General features: G+C 38.6%; 1 protein-coding gene across 7 annotated transcripts in view; it reads right to left on the bottom strand.

Moving 5' to 3' along the window:
* ARL15 (ARF like GTPase 15) overlaps window positions 1–21,366 on the bottom strand; it is a 387,266-nt gene that overhangs the window by 273,713 nt on the left and 92,187 nt on the right. For 3 of the 7 annotated variants that reach the window (XM_079143485.1, XM_079143491.1, XM_079143487.1), the window contains exon 2: window positions 1,597–1,692. The exons of the other annotated variants lie outside the window; for them this stretch is intronic. In XM_079143485.1, coding sequence (XP_078999611.1) covers window positions 1,597–1,692 — 96 coding nt within the window. The remainder of the gene's footprint in view (window positions 1–1,596; window positions 1,693–21,366) is intronic. 7 annotated transcript variants of the gene reach the window in all.

Genomic DNA, 21,366 nt, shown 5'->3' with positions numbered 1-21,366 from the left:
GACCTAAAGTTTTTCAACCCTTATAAATCAGGCCAAGAGGAGAAACCAGTCAGTCCAGTGGGGGAAAAAGTGTTATGGAAGTCAAGAAAAGTTGTGCTTTAAAAAGCGAAGAGGCAGAGTTGAGCTCAGTGGCAAACACCTGTAATCCCGGGGACTGGAGAAGCTGAGACAGGAGGATCACAAGTTCAAGGCCAGCCTCAGCAACTTAGTGAGACCCTCTCAAAACAAAAAAATAATTTTTAAAAAGGGCTGGGGGTAGAGTTCAGTGACAAAGCAGCCCTAGGTTAAATCTCCAGTACCAAAAAAGAAAAAGAGGAGGAGGAGGTAACCCCCTGAGATGAATGCTTTGAGAAGTCCAGTAAGATCTGCAGTTGTGATCATGACAACGATGATGTCAGTGCAGTGGTGCCTGCAGAAATCAGGGGTCTGTACTCGCTCCACCCTTTCCACTTGACACGTTTCGTCTGCCATTCCTGCCATCCCCACAGCTTCAATGATATTGATTATTTCCATATCCCAAGATTGGTTTCGATCTCACTCTAGAGAACCATATTAAGACCAATTTACACTTACTGTTATACATCTATATCTAGAAAGCCCTCAAAAAACAAAATTTACTATTTATCCTACCATTTACAATATGCCACTTGTTCCCCCTTACTGTAATTCCTACTTTTATAAATAGCATCATCATCTAAAATACCATCCAAAGTGAGAAATCTAACATTCTCAAGCTTCCTCTTATGTTGCCCATAATTCATGAGGGTATCCTATTTGATTCCACCTATTACATTTTTGTTCAAGACATATACTCTATTGTTCTGCAATGAAGACTTCATCAGTTTTTGCCAAAACTGTAACTGCTTGAGGACAAGTATTGTACCTAGCACATCATAGGTTTTCAATAAATAATTGATCACTGAGGTAGTTTATATGCCTCTTTTATAAACTGTCCAGATATGTGTTTATAAAATTATTTTGTTTTACCTCAATAGCATGATTAAACTTAAGAAAAAAAAAAGCAAATTCAATAATTTGGGGCTTGAATGTCCGGGATGATAACAACCACAGACAAAAAGATCCCAAAATAGAAAGTTCTACTGGAATTGGGCATCCTCTGGAAGACTATGGTAGTGCACACTGTAGAATCCTGACTGCCACACATTGGAATTATTCTTTTATTTTCTATAATCCCTTCTCGTACACTCTGGCTTTTGTGACAACACACTTCCCCTTCCTAATGTACTCTACATTGTTTAAAAATCAGAACTTCATTGGAGGAACATGAGCATTTCTAAGGCAGACAAAATACATGACATAAATTAATGATTTTTCCTTTTCAGAGGCACAGACCCAATGAGATGTTCATCCTGAACAAGAAGAGATAAGTCATTACTGGGTAAACAGGCAAAGAGAAGGGATGATGAAAGCTGAAGACTCACGGCCCCTCCTCCCTCCTTCATTTTCTGAGACCCAGCAACACAGTTGTGACCTTGATAACCTCTGTAGAACCTTGCCAGGAGAATGCAGAAAAGGCCTCAAGTATTTGGCCCCAAAACAGTTTTGAATCAAGTTAGAGAAAGTTATGAAACTCACAGTTGTCATACTTGACTTGCATCCAGAAACACAATTCAAATGAAGCATGTAGTCTAAATGGTTGATGGTTTTCAGCTGGACGTACTTTCTAGCCACCTAAAATGAGAAATCTTTCTAATCTCACTCCAATAAAATTATTGACCTGGCCAAAATATATTTATATACATTTATATAAGCATATTTTATATATTTATGTAAATATAAATATATGTCTTTATATTAACACACACACACACACACATATATATATATATATTGCCCAGGTCAAAAATTTATATACACATACACCATTCACCACTATGGCAGAGTGAGGAAAAGGGGCAGTAACAGAGAAGGTTGAAGCATTTTACATAGCTTTGTATTTTTATTTATAGATTAAAAACTGTCTAGAAGGCCAAAACTTGGGAAGAATTTACTACAGCATCACTGATACATCATACACACAAAATGAATGATCTTTGACCTAACTCCTACCACAGGAGAGTTTAACCTCTGGCTGTATGAACTTCCCAAGAAGAACAGCTGAAACATTCAAGTCATGCTACTTGGAATCCCAAAGGGTTAGCCTGCATAGCGAGGGAATCCACAAAGAGCAGGCTGTCCCAGTCTTGCACTACTAGTAGATAGCAAAGACGTGGAAGTATCTCTTGAGACACTTGGCATATTTATTTACTCAGAAAATAAATTCACAGTTCTTTTTTCCACGGAGTGACATGTCTCTCATTCCTCAAGGCCCAGGGTCCCTAACTCCTCCCCATTTCAGACTCACACACACTACCCCTGCCCTTTCCCAGTACTCAGCTCCTGCTGCTGATGTGCCACTTACCACACTGCAATAGAGCCAGATGTGTACTGAGCATCCATTTATAGGTTACTCTAAGTCACTCTTTATCCCACTTGGTGTCATTGTGCCTGGACACAGTATTTTTGTGAAGTGTGTACAACAGTGGATAGTATTAATTATAACTGGTCTCAAGTAAATTGAACACATCAGTTAAAAACATCCCAGAATTGAGATTAATGGAAAATATGAAGGTTTTAACCTCTTTTTTAATGTACACCTTCGATTCAATTATCTATATTCTAATCAGTTATTCACTTGACTCTTTCACAAAGATCTGAAACAATATGTGTTGTCTTAGACTTTGAAAAATGTTTTGTAAGAATGAGAGGCAGAAGAGGTCATTTAAAGATACATTTTAAAAAGAAGCAAAAGATTAAACGAGACAGATACACTTACATACTACAAGTAACTGCTCTTTAAGAACAAAAATGAAAACCATTAATTGCCTGAATCTGTGGTCCAGTGTATCTAATTTATATTAAAAGAGAGAGAGAGAACTAAGCTGCTTGAAAGCTTTGAGAACCATGAGTCGTGAATCAGAGTTGTTACTTTCCTTCTAACAAACCCCACCAACACAAATGGGGTTCTCCTCTCAAAAACATCAAGCAAACTACGTCACTATATACTTGAGCAGCAATGCTCTCTTAAGATAGAATCATTGTCAACAAAAACAAAATTAAAATCCTATTCCAGATAATCATCAATAAAACTATGGAATAAAATGAATCTAATCTTTATGCATGTGAACTCATGCCAAAATGCTAACAAAAGAATTTTAAAAGGGCACAAAACATGGTGAAGGTTTAAATAGCTACCAAAGCAATCCAAGGCCACATAGTCTAGAAAAGGAAATAATGTGCTATTTCTATTTATCTGAAAGTTGGTACAATCTGGTATTTCAGGAGACTTTCTCTGTTATCTCTAGTCCACTTAAAAACCCAAATAGACATCCACTTTGAGTTTTTTCTCCATTTTTTTGATATCTAAAATAATACGTGCAATGATAATCCATTCAATATAAAAACATATGAAGGAAAAATAAAAGTCCCCCTGTGTGCTAAACTCCTACAGAAGATCAGTGCTCAATTTCCTAACTTTTCTATGCATATACTAGTATATATACATCTTTTTTTTCCTCTTTTCTTTAAAACAAAAATGGGACCATATTATGCATACAACTATACAACTAATTCATTGTTTTTCTGTTGTGTTACAGACAATTCTTTTGTATCATACACAAAATTCTACCTGATTCTTTTTCATCTCAGCATAGTATTTTTACTGGATAACCACCTGAAATTTTAACAGTCTACAACTGGTGGCTCATACAGGATTAATTTTTAAATTATGTAGTTCAGATTTTCAGAGCTAGAAAAGTCCCTATAGTATGCGTTATGGAATCCAGGGTTCTTACCATAGATGAAAATACTGAAGCCCAGAGATACTGAAGCACATTCAAGGAGCTCACAGGTTTGCTTGGTGACAGCTCACTCCACTACTTAGAAGCTGAGAGTTCAATCACTCAGCCAGACTGTTGGTTCTGATTCCCAGCTGAGTCACCTCTGCCAAGTCACTTACATTCTTTGAGCCTCATCTCATCTCAGTAATGGGACTAATAATACAGGTATTGTCAGGATCAAATTAGTTATAATGTAAAGTGCTTGGAATTGTGCCTTGGCAAGAAAGCTGTAAGTACTTTTTGTTACTTAACTGTGGTACTTCTTACTAAGATTCTGTTCTTAGTGTGGGTAGAACAGGAAACACAAATTTTTGGTTTTTATTCAAGATTTTGGTATTTATACACTGAATGCTATTTCTTCAGTGTTCCCTAACTATTAGCTTTTGAAACTGCAAAAACAGGTACAATGGGATAAATTTAACTATTACAAAGGACTTAAGTGAATTCAGTTCAAACAGGTTGGTAGAGTTTTGGGGTGCCCAAATTAATTAATCTCCTTCAAATGAAGACTGGATAAAGAAAAAGAAAGAAAAATGATCAGTCCAATGAAACAGAGCAATTATAATAAACTCATTTATTTATATAAATTTTACAATAAAGGATGAAAACTAAACTCTGAAGAACACATAAGTGAATACATATTGATTCTCAAGGAATAAAACACCTGTCCCAAATGGTGAGCTAGTATTTGAGCTGTTGATTTAGGTTCTTCAGGACTCGTAAAGTTGTACTTCCTTTAACATTCGTGGTGGTATTTTCTGTTGTTTGATTGATTTACTTCTTTTACTAAAGCACATTAGACTGACGTGTAATAGCAGAGTCCAAATTGTTTAAACATCTTTCAGCAACAAGAACAAAACGTTATTTTGAGGCAAAGGCTAATAACCCCTGGGAGATGCAAAAAGTTCTGAGACTAAGAAGTTGCTCCCTTCAATATTCCCATTAACTACACATTTTATTTTCCTTTATTGCTCAAAATAATAAAGTTTTAGGTCACAGCCTACTTTCTACTTTCATATGATCTAATAGCTTGCTTTAAACAAACAAACAACAACAAAAGCAGAGTTCATTTAAAAAAAAACCTTGGCATATTTTGAATATGTAGTTCATCATAATAGCCCCAAAAGAGCAAGTATGAAGTGTACAACTTAACCTTGTCAAAGCTAAAACATATAAAGTACTCCTCCTTTAACTGCAGGAATTAAGTTCCAAGTCCCCAGTGGAAGCCTGAAACCAGGGATAGCACTGAACTCTGCCTATATACTATGTTCTCTCCTATATATACACAACTATGATGAGGCTTAATTTATACATTAGCCACAGTAAGAGACTAACAACTAACAACGAAATAGAGCAATTATAACAATATCCTGTTATGAAATTGCAACATCACTACTCTTCTGCGTTGGGTCCATTATTAAGTAAAACAGCATTACGTGAACACGAGTACTGCAATGCTAGGACCGTCGATGAACTGAGTGTCTACTAAAAGACTTCTGGGTGTGTGGTGTACACAGCGTGGATACTCAGGACAGAGTGAGCCTTCCTGTCTCAGGTGGCACAAAGTGGGGGAGCACAAGATTTTTATCACACTGCTCATTATGGTATGTGATTTAAGATTTATGAATTGTTTATTTCTGGAATTCCATTTAATATTTTCAGACTACAACTGAGAGCAGGTATATGGCAAGTAACTAAGACCAGGGAAAATAAAACTGAAGACACGAGGGGACTACTGTACACCTTTTAGAGAACTGAGTTCCTTATCTTCTACCTAATTCAGATTTGAACTCATCACTGACTTACAATTATATTAAATATCTAAAATTTAGACTTTTTTAAAAAATAAAGGGGCATTTTCATAACTCCTTTTCCAAAGAAATCTTTGGTAATAAGTAGCCAAGTAAAACTAAAGTCAAAAATTACAATATCTCAGAGCCTATTTCTTTTTCAGGCCTGTAATTTCTAATGAGGCAAACAAGCTTCAACTGCTGAAATCATGGGTTTTGACTTTTAAAGAACAAGTAGTTAAAATATGAACACATAGCAAAATGCTCCTTTGAAAAGAAATCAACAGCATAAGAAAGAAAAGACAAAATAGCTGATAACCACAGTACTAGCACAGAACGTTGTGATGAATTCTCTAAAAGTTTTTAAAATTTTAATTCTTCAATTAAATTTAATTATTGAAAAGGGAAAGAAAACAAAATTGAAAAAGATCAAATCTGGGCCTCACCTTGCCTCACTCCCCAATAACTGACCTGAGTCTGTACCCCAGAGAGGAGTGCACAGAAAAAGGAGGGCAGGTCATTCACAGGAGCCCCTGGGTGGGCTCCCTGCTCTGGTGACAAACTCCCTCTTACCTCACTAAATGTCAATGTGTGTGGTGCAGTTCCACTGCATCCACCTTTGTCTCTTTTCAAAAGACCCATGTGAAAATTTGCTGACAGAAGCATATGGAATTGGAAGTGCAAGATAGAAGGGAAAGAAGAGGAAACGGTATTTAGGCTATTCATTGAAGAAAACACAGCACAAACTTGCCTGGTTGTTCTCCAGGTAACAAGAAACATCTCACAAATGCCAAGGAAAGAACTTTAAATGCCTGTTCTTTTAACATGCCTTTCAGGCAAATGTCTTAAGGCCAGTATCATAGAAAAGCACCTAAGCACCAGAGGCTGTGCCACTTTATGATCGCACCAACTCGGCAGAACATAATTAAAACTGATCTTTTACCTGCCTACATTTCTTGCGAGCAATCTGTCTAGTGCATACATTAAAAAGGTCTGGATGTTTTGCACCAACAAGATTCCATCAGTACCTAAACATTTGGGGAGGGGTGCAGAATGCAAGTCCAAACAACAGCATGTAGCTCATTCACTCATTTAAAACATTCAGCAATTTTAAAAGGCTTAGAAAACACAGAGCATAATGGTGTATCAAAATGACAAGCCCTCATCCCACACACACCACAGCCAACTTTGCTTACCTCGAGCTTTGAGAAGCAGCCCAGACACAAAATCTCAAAAGAAAGAAAAAGTTGTGCCATGACTTGCGTTAAGAAACAGGCCACAGAAACAAGGTTCGCAAACCAATTGAGGGGGCTCAAAATTAGGTGAGGAAGGGGAAAAAAATCCTCTCTCAAAAACTATTGACCATTATAAACCAATTCCCTAAAAGGGTTACCTGTTACCTGTGGAAGGGTTAAGAAGAGGTCAGTGTAGCACAGTCCTCATATTCATGGTATTAACTAAGAGAAAATCCAAGGAAAGCCTTGATTTGGGAGATACCCAAATACCTTTTACCCTGGCAATAAGCTCTTCAAACTGTTGATGACAAACTTTCTATACTTCTCATTCTTCTCTGCACTCTAGCCCAGATAGGCCAAAATAACAATTCAAAAAACTGAATCACGATTGTACTTCTACAGTGATTCTTCTCACAGCATTTTGTTAAACACTACACGTCATAACAACACAATTCCTACCTTCTTGACTAGTTGGATGTATTTTTAATTTTTTTTTGGTAGTTTAACTTGATGATTGTAGTATAAAATATACCTATATAAGCGTTGACTTCATTTAGGATTCCTCAAATTCAGTGGGTTAGGCAAAAATAAAAAAAAAAAAGGGTGATACTTATAACCTGGGCTTGCACAAATCCACCCTCAGTTCATACCGATGGTTTCCGGGAGAGAAGACCCAAGCACCACATTCTCCATTGGCTTCGTCTTGACGCTACAATGAATCACTCTTTCTTTCACAGATGCATCCCTTTCCATCCTTCCCACGTCATTCACCCTGCTCCTTCCCATCTCCCCACCCACCATATACTGCTCCGAGTCTGACAGAGATTCTCTGTTTGAACAACCTTTAGTCAGGCTTCTGAACCTTGTGCTAGGCCCATCTATGCACTTCCTTTTAAAATCCAGTTTTAGTAAAGAGCCAATTTGGGACAGTAGAAAGAACCCTTTCCCCATTCTTGATATCTGATAACTCTTGATATTGGATTGGTTTCCTCAACTCGCATCACTCCCACGGTGATATCTAATCACCTGGCCTATCTTTGGTTAGGTCAGTTCAGCCATAATTCCCCTCACCCCTAATAAGAGGAATAAGATATTTCCTCTTAATGATCTCTCCGCTAACCCTCCCACTCCTGGCTGTAAATTCCCACTTGCTCATGTTGTATTTGGAATTAAGCCCAATTTCTCACCCTCACTTAAGGTTACACTTACACACTTACAGTGTTTCCTGTGCCTATCACAATGCTCCTGGGAAAAGTCTAGGATCCTTATTATGCTTTAACAAGTATTATTGGCTAATTTTTCTTCAACAGATAACCAAAGTCACAACAGTCCATCTCCCTGATCTAACTTTAGTACCTGCGACTCCTTAAGAAACTTTTAGCCAGAAATTTAAAATCACAAATGGACAAAAATCAAGGGAGCAAACTTTACAGCTGGTGAGACATTCAAAGCCAGAATTCTCTCACAGCCTAAAACATGGGTACCAGCTAGAATATATGGCATAAATTAATTAGAAATTTGATGTTTTCAAAGTCATGTGAATGAACTTTCTTTGCACTGACTTTTATGACTCCTATCCCCTTAAAAATTTTAATATTTAACTTATTTTTAGACAGGCACACCAAAAGAACATCCTCCCATACCATGGAAGAACTGAGGCAGGAAAACTATATACGTGTGTGACACAGTCAAAGACATCCACGTTCTAATTCCTGGAACCGGTAACTATGTCAGGTCAAGGGGGAATCAAGGTTGCTAATCAGCTGACCTTAAAAAAATTATCCTGGATTAATCCTGGTGGGCCTTGAGCAGGGAAGAGGGAAATAGAGAAGTAGGGAATCAAAGAGATGGCACAGTGGGAATGACCAGTCAGTCATTGCTGGCTCTGAGATGAAAAGGGGCCAGCAGCCAAGGAATTCAGGCAGCCTCTGGAAGCTGGAGCAGGCAAGAAAGTGGATCCCCAGAGCACGCAGGAAGGAATGCAGCCGGGTTGGCACCCTGGTTCTATCCTGGTGAGACTCACTCCAGACTTCTGACCTCCAGAACTGTACTAAGTATATGTTGTTTAAACCACTAAGTGTGGCAACATGTTACAGCTGAGAAATGAATAATGACCTCTCCCTTAGCTTATATATAAAAGGCAAGTATATATGTAATTACCCTTGAAATATTTGGAAAGGAGGGTGTTGTGCTTTTTCTTTTTTCCCTATTTTTAAGGTTTTCTAAGGTCAAATTAATATCTCAAATATCATCTTTCATGAATGAAACCCACCCACAAAAAGTCTTAACATATCTGACTTTTTAAAACATATCTCTGATTTTAAAAGCAATATACCAAGAGTCCTAGAGAAGGAGTCGTTTTCCATTATAAGGAAAGGAGATATTAATGTGGGAATTCCCCAGTCTCTGCCATAGTCTTAGGAGGCTCCCTAGTTTCCACTGTTAGGGAGCTCCTGTGGGGGGCACTTTGCACAAACATCTTTAAAGTACTGCAGGTTGTTTTCTCTTTATCACCTGCCTTCATCTTACCCTCCTGAATCCACAGTAAGTCCCATCCGACCCTCTCATTCTCTCTCTCTCTCTCTCTCTCTCTCTCACACACGTTAATACCGACCCTCTCATTCTCCCTCTCCCCCCTCTCACACACACACACACACACACACACACACACACACACACACACACACACACACACGTTAATACAAACCTCAGAGGACACAAAGTAGTTTCAACACCAAAGAGGAAATACAAATTGTCCCTAATAACTCAACTACAAAAAGTTTTAATGTATTTCAAAACCCAATATAGTGATATTTAATTCTCCTGATCACTTCACGATTAACCTCAACTGTATATCACATAACCAGGAATATAGCTCTCTCCCACCCCCAAAATACTTCCTAGCATCAAAACTCCCCTTCACGGCTGGGGTTGTAGCATGTGTGAGGCACTAGGGTCAATTCTCAGCACTGCATATAAACACATAAATTAAATAAAGGTCCTTCAACAACTAAAAAAATTTCTTTTAAAAATCCCCCATCTTATCCATTCAAATAGATTCCAGACAGTTAACACTTCTTGATTTCTTTTCCTAAATCACAAGTTAAACAAAAGTAACAATATCTTGTTGCTTTTTCCTAATATAACAAGACTATGAAAATATGAGCAAATATCAAAGGATTAATACCGTCAATTGTATGAAACTGTAGTTTGGGGAGGTTATATCATATGTAGTGTTATATTCTACTCATAACACTTATAACACTACTGACTTTGGAAGATAATTTTAATCACGTTGATATTTTTTCATGTGTTTGGAACCAAAACTATTCACTACACAAATGAATGTTTCCCAGAACTGGCTTGTGGACTATTGCTAGTCAATAAATTTTTCAGTAATCCATAGTCAACTGGGGAAAAAACAACAGCAATGGAGGTGCTTTGTTTTATGTTGCCATTATTCAATTTAAAAGGACTTATTTATTCAAAAGTGATAATCTTCCCATGGGGTAAGATGCTAAAGTTTGAAATGAACTTGGTGGCCATCCACAAGTGTTGTTTTTCCAAATGTCCGTACTGGCAAAATAAAGTTCCACATCCCTCCCACCCCCATGGTTTTTTGTTTGTTTTTAATATCATGGTTCTGTAAAATCCAAAAAAAAATCTGGAAGCTACTACCTAAACAACTCTGCAAAGCTGGTAAAGCATATATCATTAAGTTGCATACAATTTTCATTGTGAGAGAGAAATCAACATCTGTGTTTGTAAAACATTAACCGAACCACAAAATGTCCTATGGTGATAATTATATTAGTAACAGTGAGGGTGAAAACAAAACTAAAGCCTGAACTTTTCCATTCACCGCCATGAACACTTAGGATGAAAAACAAGTCGCATGCAACTATTACTGATGCCAGACTCGCCTCTCTCCACAGTAACTCCCACAGGAGACTTGCAGGAATTCTGCACTGCCCCTGTTTTCAGGAATCAGGCCTTTCACTTTTCTCTCTCAACACTTCTGAGAACCCAGTTAGACTGTCCTGAGTGAGTTGCTTTGAATTGCTTATCAAAATCCTTAGTACCTAAAGAGGAGTTTCCATGAGCCCTCTGGCAATTAAACCAACTCCACACTGGCCTTCTTAAAGCCCTGACAAATCACCCAATGCCCAGGCATTGTTCTAGAAACCAAAGATAACATGCACACTCAGGATTTTTGATAATGTTAATAAAATCACAAGTTTTATACTATTTTTTCCCTACCTCTCTACATTTCAACCTAGAAGGTTGAAAAATTAAGAGTTCTCCTTAGGATTATGGATCAATGGCCATAATTAATGCTGTGATTCTCAAATTTTTGCCTATTTTGGAACAAACAAAACTCATTGTTTATAACATTCAAAATCTAAGAATTTGTGTGGCCTCTGTACCACTTTTCAAAGAAGAGGAGAAATTGAGTCACTTAACGGTAATCTTTGCTATCAATTCCTATGCCCTTTTTTTTTTTGTACAGGGCTGGAACCCTGGGGCACTCAACCACCAAGCCACATCCCCAGCCCTTTTCTGTATTTTTTAAATTTAGAGATAGGGTCTGGCTGAGTTGCTTAGGGCCTCACTAAGTGGCTGAGGCTGGCTTTGAACTTGCAATCCTCCTGGGTCAGTCTCTCAAGCCACTGGCATTACAGGTGTGCCCCTGCACCCAGCTCCCACACACTTTTGACTGTACACTCCTCAAAATTGTAACTGATAGAGTTCAGGGAGCCCTCACTCTAGGTGAAGTACTTTCCAAGCACTTTGTTAGGATTACTGCATTTAATCCTCACTACTTTGCAGGTAGGTAGACGAGTTCATGAGGCTCCTGGCTGTGAAGGAAAATGCAGCTCAGAGAAGTGGCTTGCCTGAAATTACACAGCTACCAGGATCTGGGATTTGAACTCAGGTCAAATTTGCCTTCGAAAATAAAAATCACCACCACCACCGCATTGCCTCTTAGGAAAACCTGGGGGAGGGCTGGATAAAAAATAATTCTACCTAGATTTCTTCCAAAGAGAAAAATGTTTCTGCACACGTATCCTAAAATACTACTGCCCCATAACTGTTGCCCCTTCTCACCTCTAGCCCATCTGATAGTTACTGAACAGTTCTTTATTAGCATTTAAGCTATGCTACTCATTATCTCTAAGTCTCAACTAGAAAGTAGAACCGGATCTCTTGTATGTGATTAATCATTCAACAAGTCTAATTTGAGCACCACTATATTTAAGTAACTTTGTTGTGGAAAACAAAATATGGGAAAGCCATGTTCCTATCCAACCAAAGGCATGAATAAGAACAAAGCCACCTTCAGAAATAGTTACTCATGTTACCCGGTGATCAGTATTAACCTCCTTGTCCTTTTCCTCAAATTCATAAATTTGTGGGCATAGGGACTAGACTAAATCATCTGTACTGTCTGTATCTAATGGAACACAATAAATTGTTTCCTTTCCCTTATTCTTCCTTTGGACTTTTTCTCCACTTCTACCATTTGTATTTTTTTTCCCTTTGGCTAATCTAGATTTATATCAAATTAAAAAAGGTAGAGCAGTGTTATAGTTTGGTTCTTAAATGTCCCCCAAAGTCTATCTGCTAAAGTTCTATGGCACTATGAGGAGACTGTGGCTAGTGGAAGGAGGGTGGGTCATCAGGGGCATGCCCATGACTGAACTATGGGGACCTCTAGCCCCTTGCTCTCTCTTTGCTTTCAGGGCACCAAGAGGTGAGCAGCTCTGACCCAACATGTGCTCCCCACCATGATGCCACAAGCACAGAAGTAGGGAGGTCATGTAACCATGGGCAGAAATCCCTGAAACTGAGCCAAAGTAAACCTTACCTCCTTTAAGTTGATTTTCTTAGGTATTTTGTCACAATGACTGAAAGCTGACTAACATAAGGGTAAAAACAAAAGAAAATAACAATGGGAGTAATACAAAGCAAATTCTCATTACATGAGTTGGCCTAAAATCTAACTGTGTTTAATTCGAGTAGTTATATAATTTATGCACAATTGCAAAACATATAGGGAGGTAAATACCTAATTCCCCCGCAGCTTGTAAAGGGTGCCAGTAGGATCAGCTTTCTGCGTTGGTTCTTTTTACTCATTTAATCAAGATTGGCTGAGAGCTCACCAGTGCCAAGAGACAGACATTTATGGCCAACAAGGAAAACATGCTCTCTGCCCCCATGGAAGTCACAGTCTACAGGGAAAATCGAATATTAAACAAACAGGCATGCAAATAAATGTTTAAATACTGACAGTAGGACAGTGAGAAGCAAGGAGAAGGAGAAGAATAGAAGGCCTGTAAAAAGTTTAACAGATTATATATCAATTATCTTTCAAAAAACTGAGGGGAAAAAAGCTTAACAAAGATAATTTAGATGGTAAGTTAGGAAAACGCCCGGGGGTGGGGGTGGGGACATTTCAGCTGAAAGTAGGAGTTAGCCAGACAAAGAATAAGGAGAATTACAATGTTCCAGGAAGAAGGAACTGTAGTTGTATAAGCCTTTAAGAGAAAAAGGACTTGATTTGTTATAGAAATTAAAAGCCAGTGTGGGTGAGAAGTAGCCAAGAGGGAAGAGGTGAGTGGGAATACCAGAAAAGCTAAGGGCAGCCACACATGAACGCCTCAGCCCAAAGTCTAGAACGGCCTCAGTTAATCTCTCAGACATGAAATAATAATAATGAATAGCCAAACCCTATATCTGAAAAAATAAGCCATTAAGAAAATACAATAAATTCTCAAAATGACACGCGCTTGGAAATGGAAAGCCACATCTGGTCCAACTAGCTTCAAACCTTTGGGCGAGGAAAGGGAGATCCAGGCAGGAGACTGTCCTCTCTGGACCTTTTCCTGAGAACCCTTGCTTCGCTGAGAGAGACACCTGGCCCCTTCTTACTGTATGTGAGATGAACACACAGTCCACAAGGGAATCAAAAGCCACCCAGAGTAGGTGCAGCGTGTGGCACACTTCTAACTCCCACAGCTCCTTCCAGTGCGTCCATTTGTGTCCGAGTCCCTCTGCATGCACGTGGAGTGTAAGAGAATTGCAAGAGCGCAGCTGCTCTCAGAACTCTCCTGAAACAGACATCTCACTTCACCTGAAGATTACCGACTCCTAAAAACGTGACAGGCACTAGAATCCGACCACAGGCTGCGCATGGCTGTCAGCACTGTTCCCATTCCATAGGATTGCTCACCAAACTGCCTGTCTGAAAAGATAATCTGTAATTGGAAAAATGAGAAAAGACTTCAAGTGGCAGCTTGAACATAGTCATTTAGTTCCACCTTCTCTTACAACTGCACTCAACTGATTAAAAAAAAAAAAAAAAAAGACAAACACTTGGACATCAAAAATAGCTATGATATCTTGGAAATTAGAAACCAGAAGAGCGAGCGGTAACGGTGACCCAGCTGACCACAAATAGCTCCACCTAAACAAGCAGCAGAGAAAGGTGAGCCACAACTGTTTGTCCCACAGAACTTCCAAGAAGCTCAGGAAGGGAGAGATCCCAGAATCTCCAGCAACAGAGGTGAAGGTGGGATTAAAAACTGGGCGACTGGCTCAATGTGCTTTAAAGAACTTCCAGTTCTAGGTCTTCCCCACCATTTCACATAGCTGGCTGGCTCCACCCTGCTGCCACTCCCAGAAGACCATACATCCATTTCCTAGAAAGGATGAAGCAGGTCTCTGAATTGAGGATTCACCAGACACCGATGACAGGGAGGGCATGTAAGGAAAAGGAGAATGAACACATGTCAGCATAGTGAATTCTTGGGTCCCCAGGCCCACATCCCCACTTGCTTCCAGAGCACTGAGGGTCAGGCTATGTCCTCCAGGTGGGAGACTGAAAGATTCTTCTTTGAAGTATCTGACCAGTACCAGAGAGAAAAATCTAAAGGTACGATTGTAAAGACCTGCCCAATAAAACACTCAAATACCTCTGGAGTGAAACCCACAGCAGAAGAATCCCACCCATGCACACAGAGCTTTGAATGAGCATGACATGCTTCACTTTTAAATATAAATAAATAAGAACTGCCAGGCATCTAAGGAACAGAACTAATGGCAGAAATTTAACCCTCAGAAAAATAAAAACAAAATCAACTTGGTATAAGCACAGCTCTACAATTAGATGGAAATTTACATACATACAGTATTTTTTTTACGTACTTAAAAGAAGATATTGCATCCATGAAGGAAGAACAGCAACAGGATACAAAACAAAACATATTCCTGAAGAAGGAAAAAAAGGGGGGAGTGTTGAGCAGAAATTGGAAAAGGAAAGTTTAAGAAAAATCTCTCACTAAGTAAGGCAAAGGGACAGAGGTGAAAAATATAAAAGTTGTAAATATTAGAGGATCCTTCTAGGAGAACCAACAGAGAAGGGGAAAAAAGTTCAAGAAAATTTCACAGAACTTAAGGATTTGGGTTTTCAAACTGAAAGGGCCTAGCACATTGGTCACGGATATAATTACGCACCAAAGCACACCATGAAATTTCAGAAGACTACCGTTACCAAACAGAATTAAAAATCAACCAACCAACCAGCCACCAAAATCACCACCACCACGAAAAGCTTGACAGATACAACGAGTTGAGGACCAGAATAACATGGCTCCTCTGGACAACAACACAAGAAGCTTAGAAAGAAAGGGTGTAAAGCCTTCAAAACTGGGAGGGAAAATTATTTCCAACCTAGAATTCTACACCAACTGAACCATCAATCATAAGTCTGGTAAGTACGGTCTCAACGAATTGACCTCTAATGCACCCTGGGGTCAGCTGAGAAAGGGGACAACCTAGAAGCCAGCAGGGTCCTCACGGGGATGACCCCCCCCCATCATGATAATTCAGCGGACCCCAAGGATGACAGCCCTGCAGCAGGCCTGGACAGCAACCAGTCCAGATGAGAAGAGATCAGCAGTTCTGTGAGAAAGGTCACCAAGAAGATGAATTTGATAGACTTTGATAGTACACTTACTTAAAATTATGAAGAGGAGATTTACACAATTTGGGAAAGAAAGAGATTGAGGAACGAATCAATGATGAGGACACGGCAAACTAAACAAATGGCAAAGCATGAGAATAATTCACTCTACAGAAAACAGAACTGAACACAAAGGAAGAGTAATCATAATATACTAAGTGACAGCTATGAATAGTGTTTGTAAAGATGTGATATAATGTAAAGATGTGAATCTACCAAAACTATAACATTAGCCATCTTGCAGGGTGGGAGCGGGGGCAGGGGATGGAAGGAGGTAAAGATAGGTATGAAGGATGATTTGGGGAGGGGAAAAGCAAATCTTCATTTTCCAAAGCAGGAAGTCAATGGATAATGCCTAAAACTAAAAAATAAATTCATTAAAAATAAGAGATAAATCAAGGTCCGTTACATTAATTAAAATGATGGTGATAAATAAACACAAAAATAGGGCTGGGGCTTAGTGGGAGAGCATTTGCCTAGTGTGTGATCCTCAGCACCTCAAAACAAAGTAGCTGAAAACAGAGAAAGAGAGAAAGACAGACACAGACAATGGAAGGAAATGGAAATGGAGGGAAGTAAGTTACTACTGGGTGTCATAATACGCTGTATGAAATTATCTGACCTTTAAAAATATGTCCATATATATCCCTGATAAAAATTAGAAATGATAAAAAGGCAAAAGACATGGAATAGCATTCAATATTCACCTCACTATCCCCTATGATCTCATTAGAAAAATATGTATGCCTATATTTTATAACACTGGTAGCACCATACTTTATAGTCGACTATTTTGAGATCGTCTTTACTTGAAAGAACCTTTAATGAAAAAAACCATGCACCTCGGGTCATTTATTAGTACCTAGACACTGGCCAGACACGCTGCATGAAAAGGCTAATTTGTGAGCAGTTATTTGCAAAGTTGACATTCTTCCAGAGTCTTTGAAACTGACAGCCTAATTTTTTATGTTACTTATTCATAACACCTTTCCCTCAAAGAAGCAAGACAGCTATATTTTTCTTTTTTGAACAGAAAATTTTCTCTTCAAAATACAGAAATATAAGGCTGGGGTTGTAGTTCATTGGTAGAGCACTTGCCTACCAGGTGTAAGGCACTGGGGTTAATTCTCAGCACCGCACATAAATAAAGAAAATAAAGGTCCATCAACAACTAAAAAAATATCTAAAAATATATAGAGAAGTATAAAGCGAGTTAGAGGAGCATAGAAGAACATACCTTCAGAATAGCTAGACAAGGGAATAAGTTGCAGAAACAAAATAATTTGTTCTTTGTGTCTCAACATTTGGCTTGAAAGTAATGCCAAATTTTTATAGTTTTATATCTTCCATGCAAGCAGAAAAGGCAAAGAAGTCAGCATAATATACACAATTCACAAAAAAGTTTTTTCTTTGTTATGAAGTAGTTCTTGCTAAAAAGCAAGAGATGTTTTAGTGTATCCACTTCAAAATATGTAGCAGGAACCTACGATTCAGGCATCATTATGAAATTAAAAATTCTCCTTCAAGAACTGTATAATTCCTTAAGCAAGGCAAGACAATTTGGATAAATGTCATAATGTATTGGTATTATCCACTTTTACTGGAATTCACTCTTCCTTTCCAACTAATTCTAGTCTTTCTTTGGAAATCTATCTATAATTCAAGATAGTGACTTGAAGGCATCAGTATGTTATTTGACAAAATGATAACTGTTTTGTGAAATATATTGTGTTTGATGACCAAGCAGCAGCACTAACTGCCATCCCAAAGCCCAATTCATCCACAAAAGTCCATCCCCAAAACACGGACCCTGAATGATACCTGCGTATGGCAAACCCTCTGAAACCTTATGAACCCAAGAGACATTCTTTAATAGTCCAAAATACCTTGATTTTCCAAAGGAAGATTTGTTGTTGTTTGAATTGAGTAATCATCAAGTGATTCCCAGCCACCACGATGAGTTTTTACAGGTAGAAGAATCTTAGTGCTGCAAGACACCTTAAATACAGTATACTCTGATCTCTTTTCATTGTAGATGCGGAAATGCAGCACAGAGAAGTTAATTAAGTTGACAAATGACTTGTGGTGAGTTCAGAGTCTCCTAGAACCACATCTAGTGCTCTTTCTGCAATAATACATTTACACAATCTGCAAAACTAGCACAATTACTCTTGATATATCTAGCAGCCAAAATGAAAATACACATTTTTATTAAGTAAATTTTGTTTATCTCTCTAGTCACACATAAGGGGATATTCTACTTCAGACAAAAATCAACCAGGATTCTCTTTATTGTTCAACTCTAGTCTGTTACTGAACCAGAAATATACTTCCAGTTTAATTGCCCATAAGAGGTTAGTGATTTGTGTGTTGTACACCAAGTATTACCCATTGTCACAGAATGGGTGCTTATGTCAGCTCTTCTCCTGGTCCCACTGAATCACAAAGGGCAATAAGTTTGTAGAGGGGAGGAGGGAGCACAAGACAAGGAGTTGGAGAACTGTTATCTCAATTAGGGCTTTAAGATCCATCAGCAGACCCTATGGAAGTCCTTGTGATTTTTCCAACCTATCACCCAGAACACAATTCCTTGGACATTTATAAGACTAGAATATCAAATAGCTGATATTGTTCTAGATAGCAATTAAAGGAGATACTTTCGCATTCTAATCTTACATAAAAAAATAAAATGACAAAGTTCTAGAAAGAAATAAAGAGGAATGGACACTGCCGGAAATGAGGAATACGCTCATCTGGGACAGACCTGCTTAACTAGAGAAGACCAATTTGAGTAGGCAAAAATGCCAGGTCACAAATTTGTTTAGGGATCTGGGTTATTGGTTGATTCCTTAGGAACTTGTTTGGCTGCAAGTAACAGAAAATTCACTGTGTGGTGCCTTTAAACCAGGAATCACTAAATTTAAAAGAGCCAGAGAGTAACTATTTTAGCCTTGTGGGCCATATAATCCAGCTGAAATTAACCAAGTTATCATAGCAAGAAGGCAGCCACAATAATACATAACAAAAGGAACCCTTCAGTTACAAAAAGAGGCAGCCAGTCCGTGGGTCATAATTTGCCAACCACTGATTTAAACAAAAAGAAGCTGGCCTTTTCCCCAAGGAAGTAAGAAGGCTAATACAGTAGCTCCAGATGTCACGTACATGTTCAAGGAGGGAAAGATATGAAGAAAAGATGGAGGAGGAAGGCTGGGCCAGTCACACCGCTCTTTTCACAGGAAAGCAAAAGCTTTCCCAAAAGCACCTCAAACAGACTCCCCCCCGCCCCTACCCCAAAGAGATCATTGGTCAAAATCAAGAAAAACAGCCACACCTTGCTGTTAAGGAAGTTGTGAAAATATGGAACTCAATCCAGGGGTGTGGTTTAGACAATCTGCTATTCCTTGCTTGGTGCTGGACACATAGCAGATGTAAATAAACAGCTACTGGGCACATACATTACAGTGTTGATCCCACTGCACTTCATTTTTTATATTTCCTTTGTTGGTATAATCTGTCGCAAGAAAATGAAATGTGCTTTCTTAGATTTGAATGCAGTCAAATTGAGACTGAGAAAGATTAAGCATGTTTAATTGGGAGAAAGAAAAAAAAAAAAAAAAAAAAACCCAGTATCTATTAAGGCTGTATCTATTGTTAGCTACCTAAAAGTAGTGATTTAAAGGGGAAGGAGGGAGTGAGAAACTGGAATGGCAGTCCTGATAGCCCAGCTTTGTGACTGCAGCCAAAATACTTAATCTATCTCTGCCTCTGTTTCTCCAACTAGAAAAATGAGGATGTTAGGTTAGATGCCCTCTCAGGTCCCTTGAAGCTATAACATCCTAAGGTTCTTTTAAATATGTTGTCTGATCAAGCAAACAGAGCATAAAGTATACTATCAAAATTTCACTCTAAAAATAGTAACCCAAATCACAAATGTGGAGGAGTCCCAGAGAGTGAAGTTTTAAATTGAAGAAGAAAAGGGAGTTTACTCAAATAACTTTTCACATGTTGCTAAAAGATTGGCATTCCATTCAACGCTTCCAATTTCCAACAAAACACACGTGTAAGGAGGGTAGTTAACTTTTTAAAAACACTATAAATGTGTCTTGTAAAATTTATAATGTTTCTTACAACAAACCTAAAATAGTTCTCAAGTCCAAAATGGTAACTGCTTCAGCTGGCGACTAATTCAGGATGCTCCCTAGTAACTCCCTGGACTGTCACAACCCCAAACAAGACTCACAAAAGAACAGGGTGCAGTAATTGGACTTACTTTTGAGACCACCCTCAAATGATCAGCCTTTGAACAATGGATCAGAAATTAATCCAAACACAGTGAAGATCACTGAGGTTCCTTAAGAAATATGCTTTTTAAAAGAAATCAAAATGAATAACTCTTAGTAGGTTAAGGAAAACAGGAAGAAATGAGAGGGGCAAGAAGGAAGAGGAGGAAGTGTTGGAGAAAAATTCTGATTAGCAAAAATGTTCCCATATTTTTCTGGGAAATCTAACTTTGTAGCCATATAACAAAGGTAATCTAAGTCTTTCCCCCCAAAATCGGTCACAATTCCTTAAAAGAAAAAAAAAAAAAAAAGTGAAATTCTAATAAATTAATACAGAAAATTAATTTACTGTATTTAGCTTGATATTTAAAGACTTGAAAATGGACAAAACTGAAAATCCATTATGTAACTGTCTTGGGGAGAATGCAATTTGTTGAGATCTAATTTATTTGAGCATCAATTATGAACATTTTTTGGCTATAAGTGATCAAACATACCACTAAATTTGAACACATACATGAGAGAGGCCTTTAGAAGAGAGACCAAAAGAACATTCTAGCAAATAACGACTGTATAGCAAGAGCTAAAAAGAGAGGAAGCAAGAGGAGGGAGGAGGGAAAAATCACCACCCAGAGACGAAAAGGCCACCCTGGGTTAGCAGGAAGCCTCCAGTCCTTGCACATTTAATAGAGAATGCTTTATCAGTCCCGATCCTGCCTCACTTCACTAATGGCACAGGAGTACATCAGATGACCTTCCAATAAGGCTTCTGTGAGGAAAAGGACTGGCAGTTCTCAATCCTGGCTGCGGAAGGGGTTAGCAGGGGTTTCCCCAGTGTCCAAGCTCAGACAGATGAAAGAGTTTGCTTTGAAAAATGCTCCAGCTTTTCACCTCTGCAAAGCCCATTTCCCTATATATTGTCTGCCATGGCCGTCTGGGTGTTTTAATCAACCCCTGCCTGCCCCTCCCCACCCCAGCCTCCTTGCCATTTGTCATTTACACCAGCACACAATAGCAAAATATGTTTTCAGACGTGCCTCAGCATGTCCAGGATAAGATCGACCTTCTCAAACCATTTTGGAGGAAAATGTGCAAAACCCATCCCTTGACCCATGAAAGCAAAAAGGCAGGCATGAA

The sequence above is a fragment of the Sciurus vulgaris genome, assembly GCF_902686455.1.
Source record: "Sciurus vulgaris genome assembly, chromosome: 6".
Lineage (NCBI taxonomy): Eukaryota > Metazoa > Chordata > Mammalia > Rodentia > Sciuridae > Sciurus > Sciurus vulgaris.
This window is presented reverse-complemented; position numbering and strand designations above follow the sequence as displayed.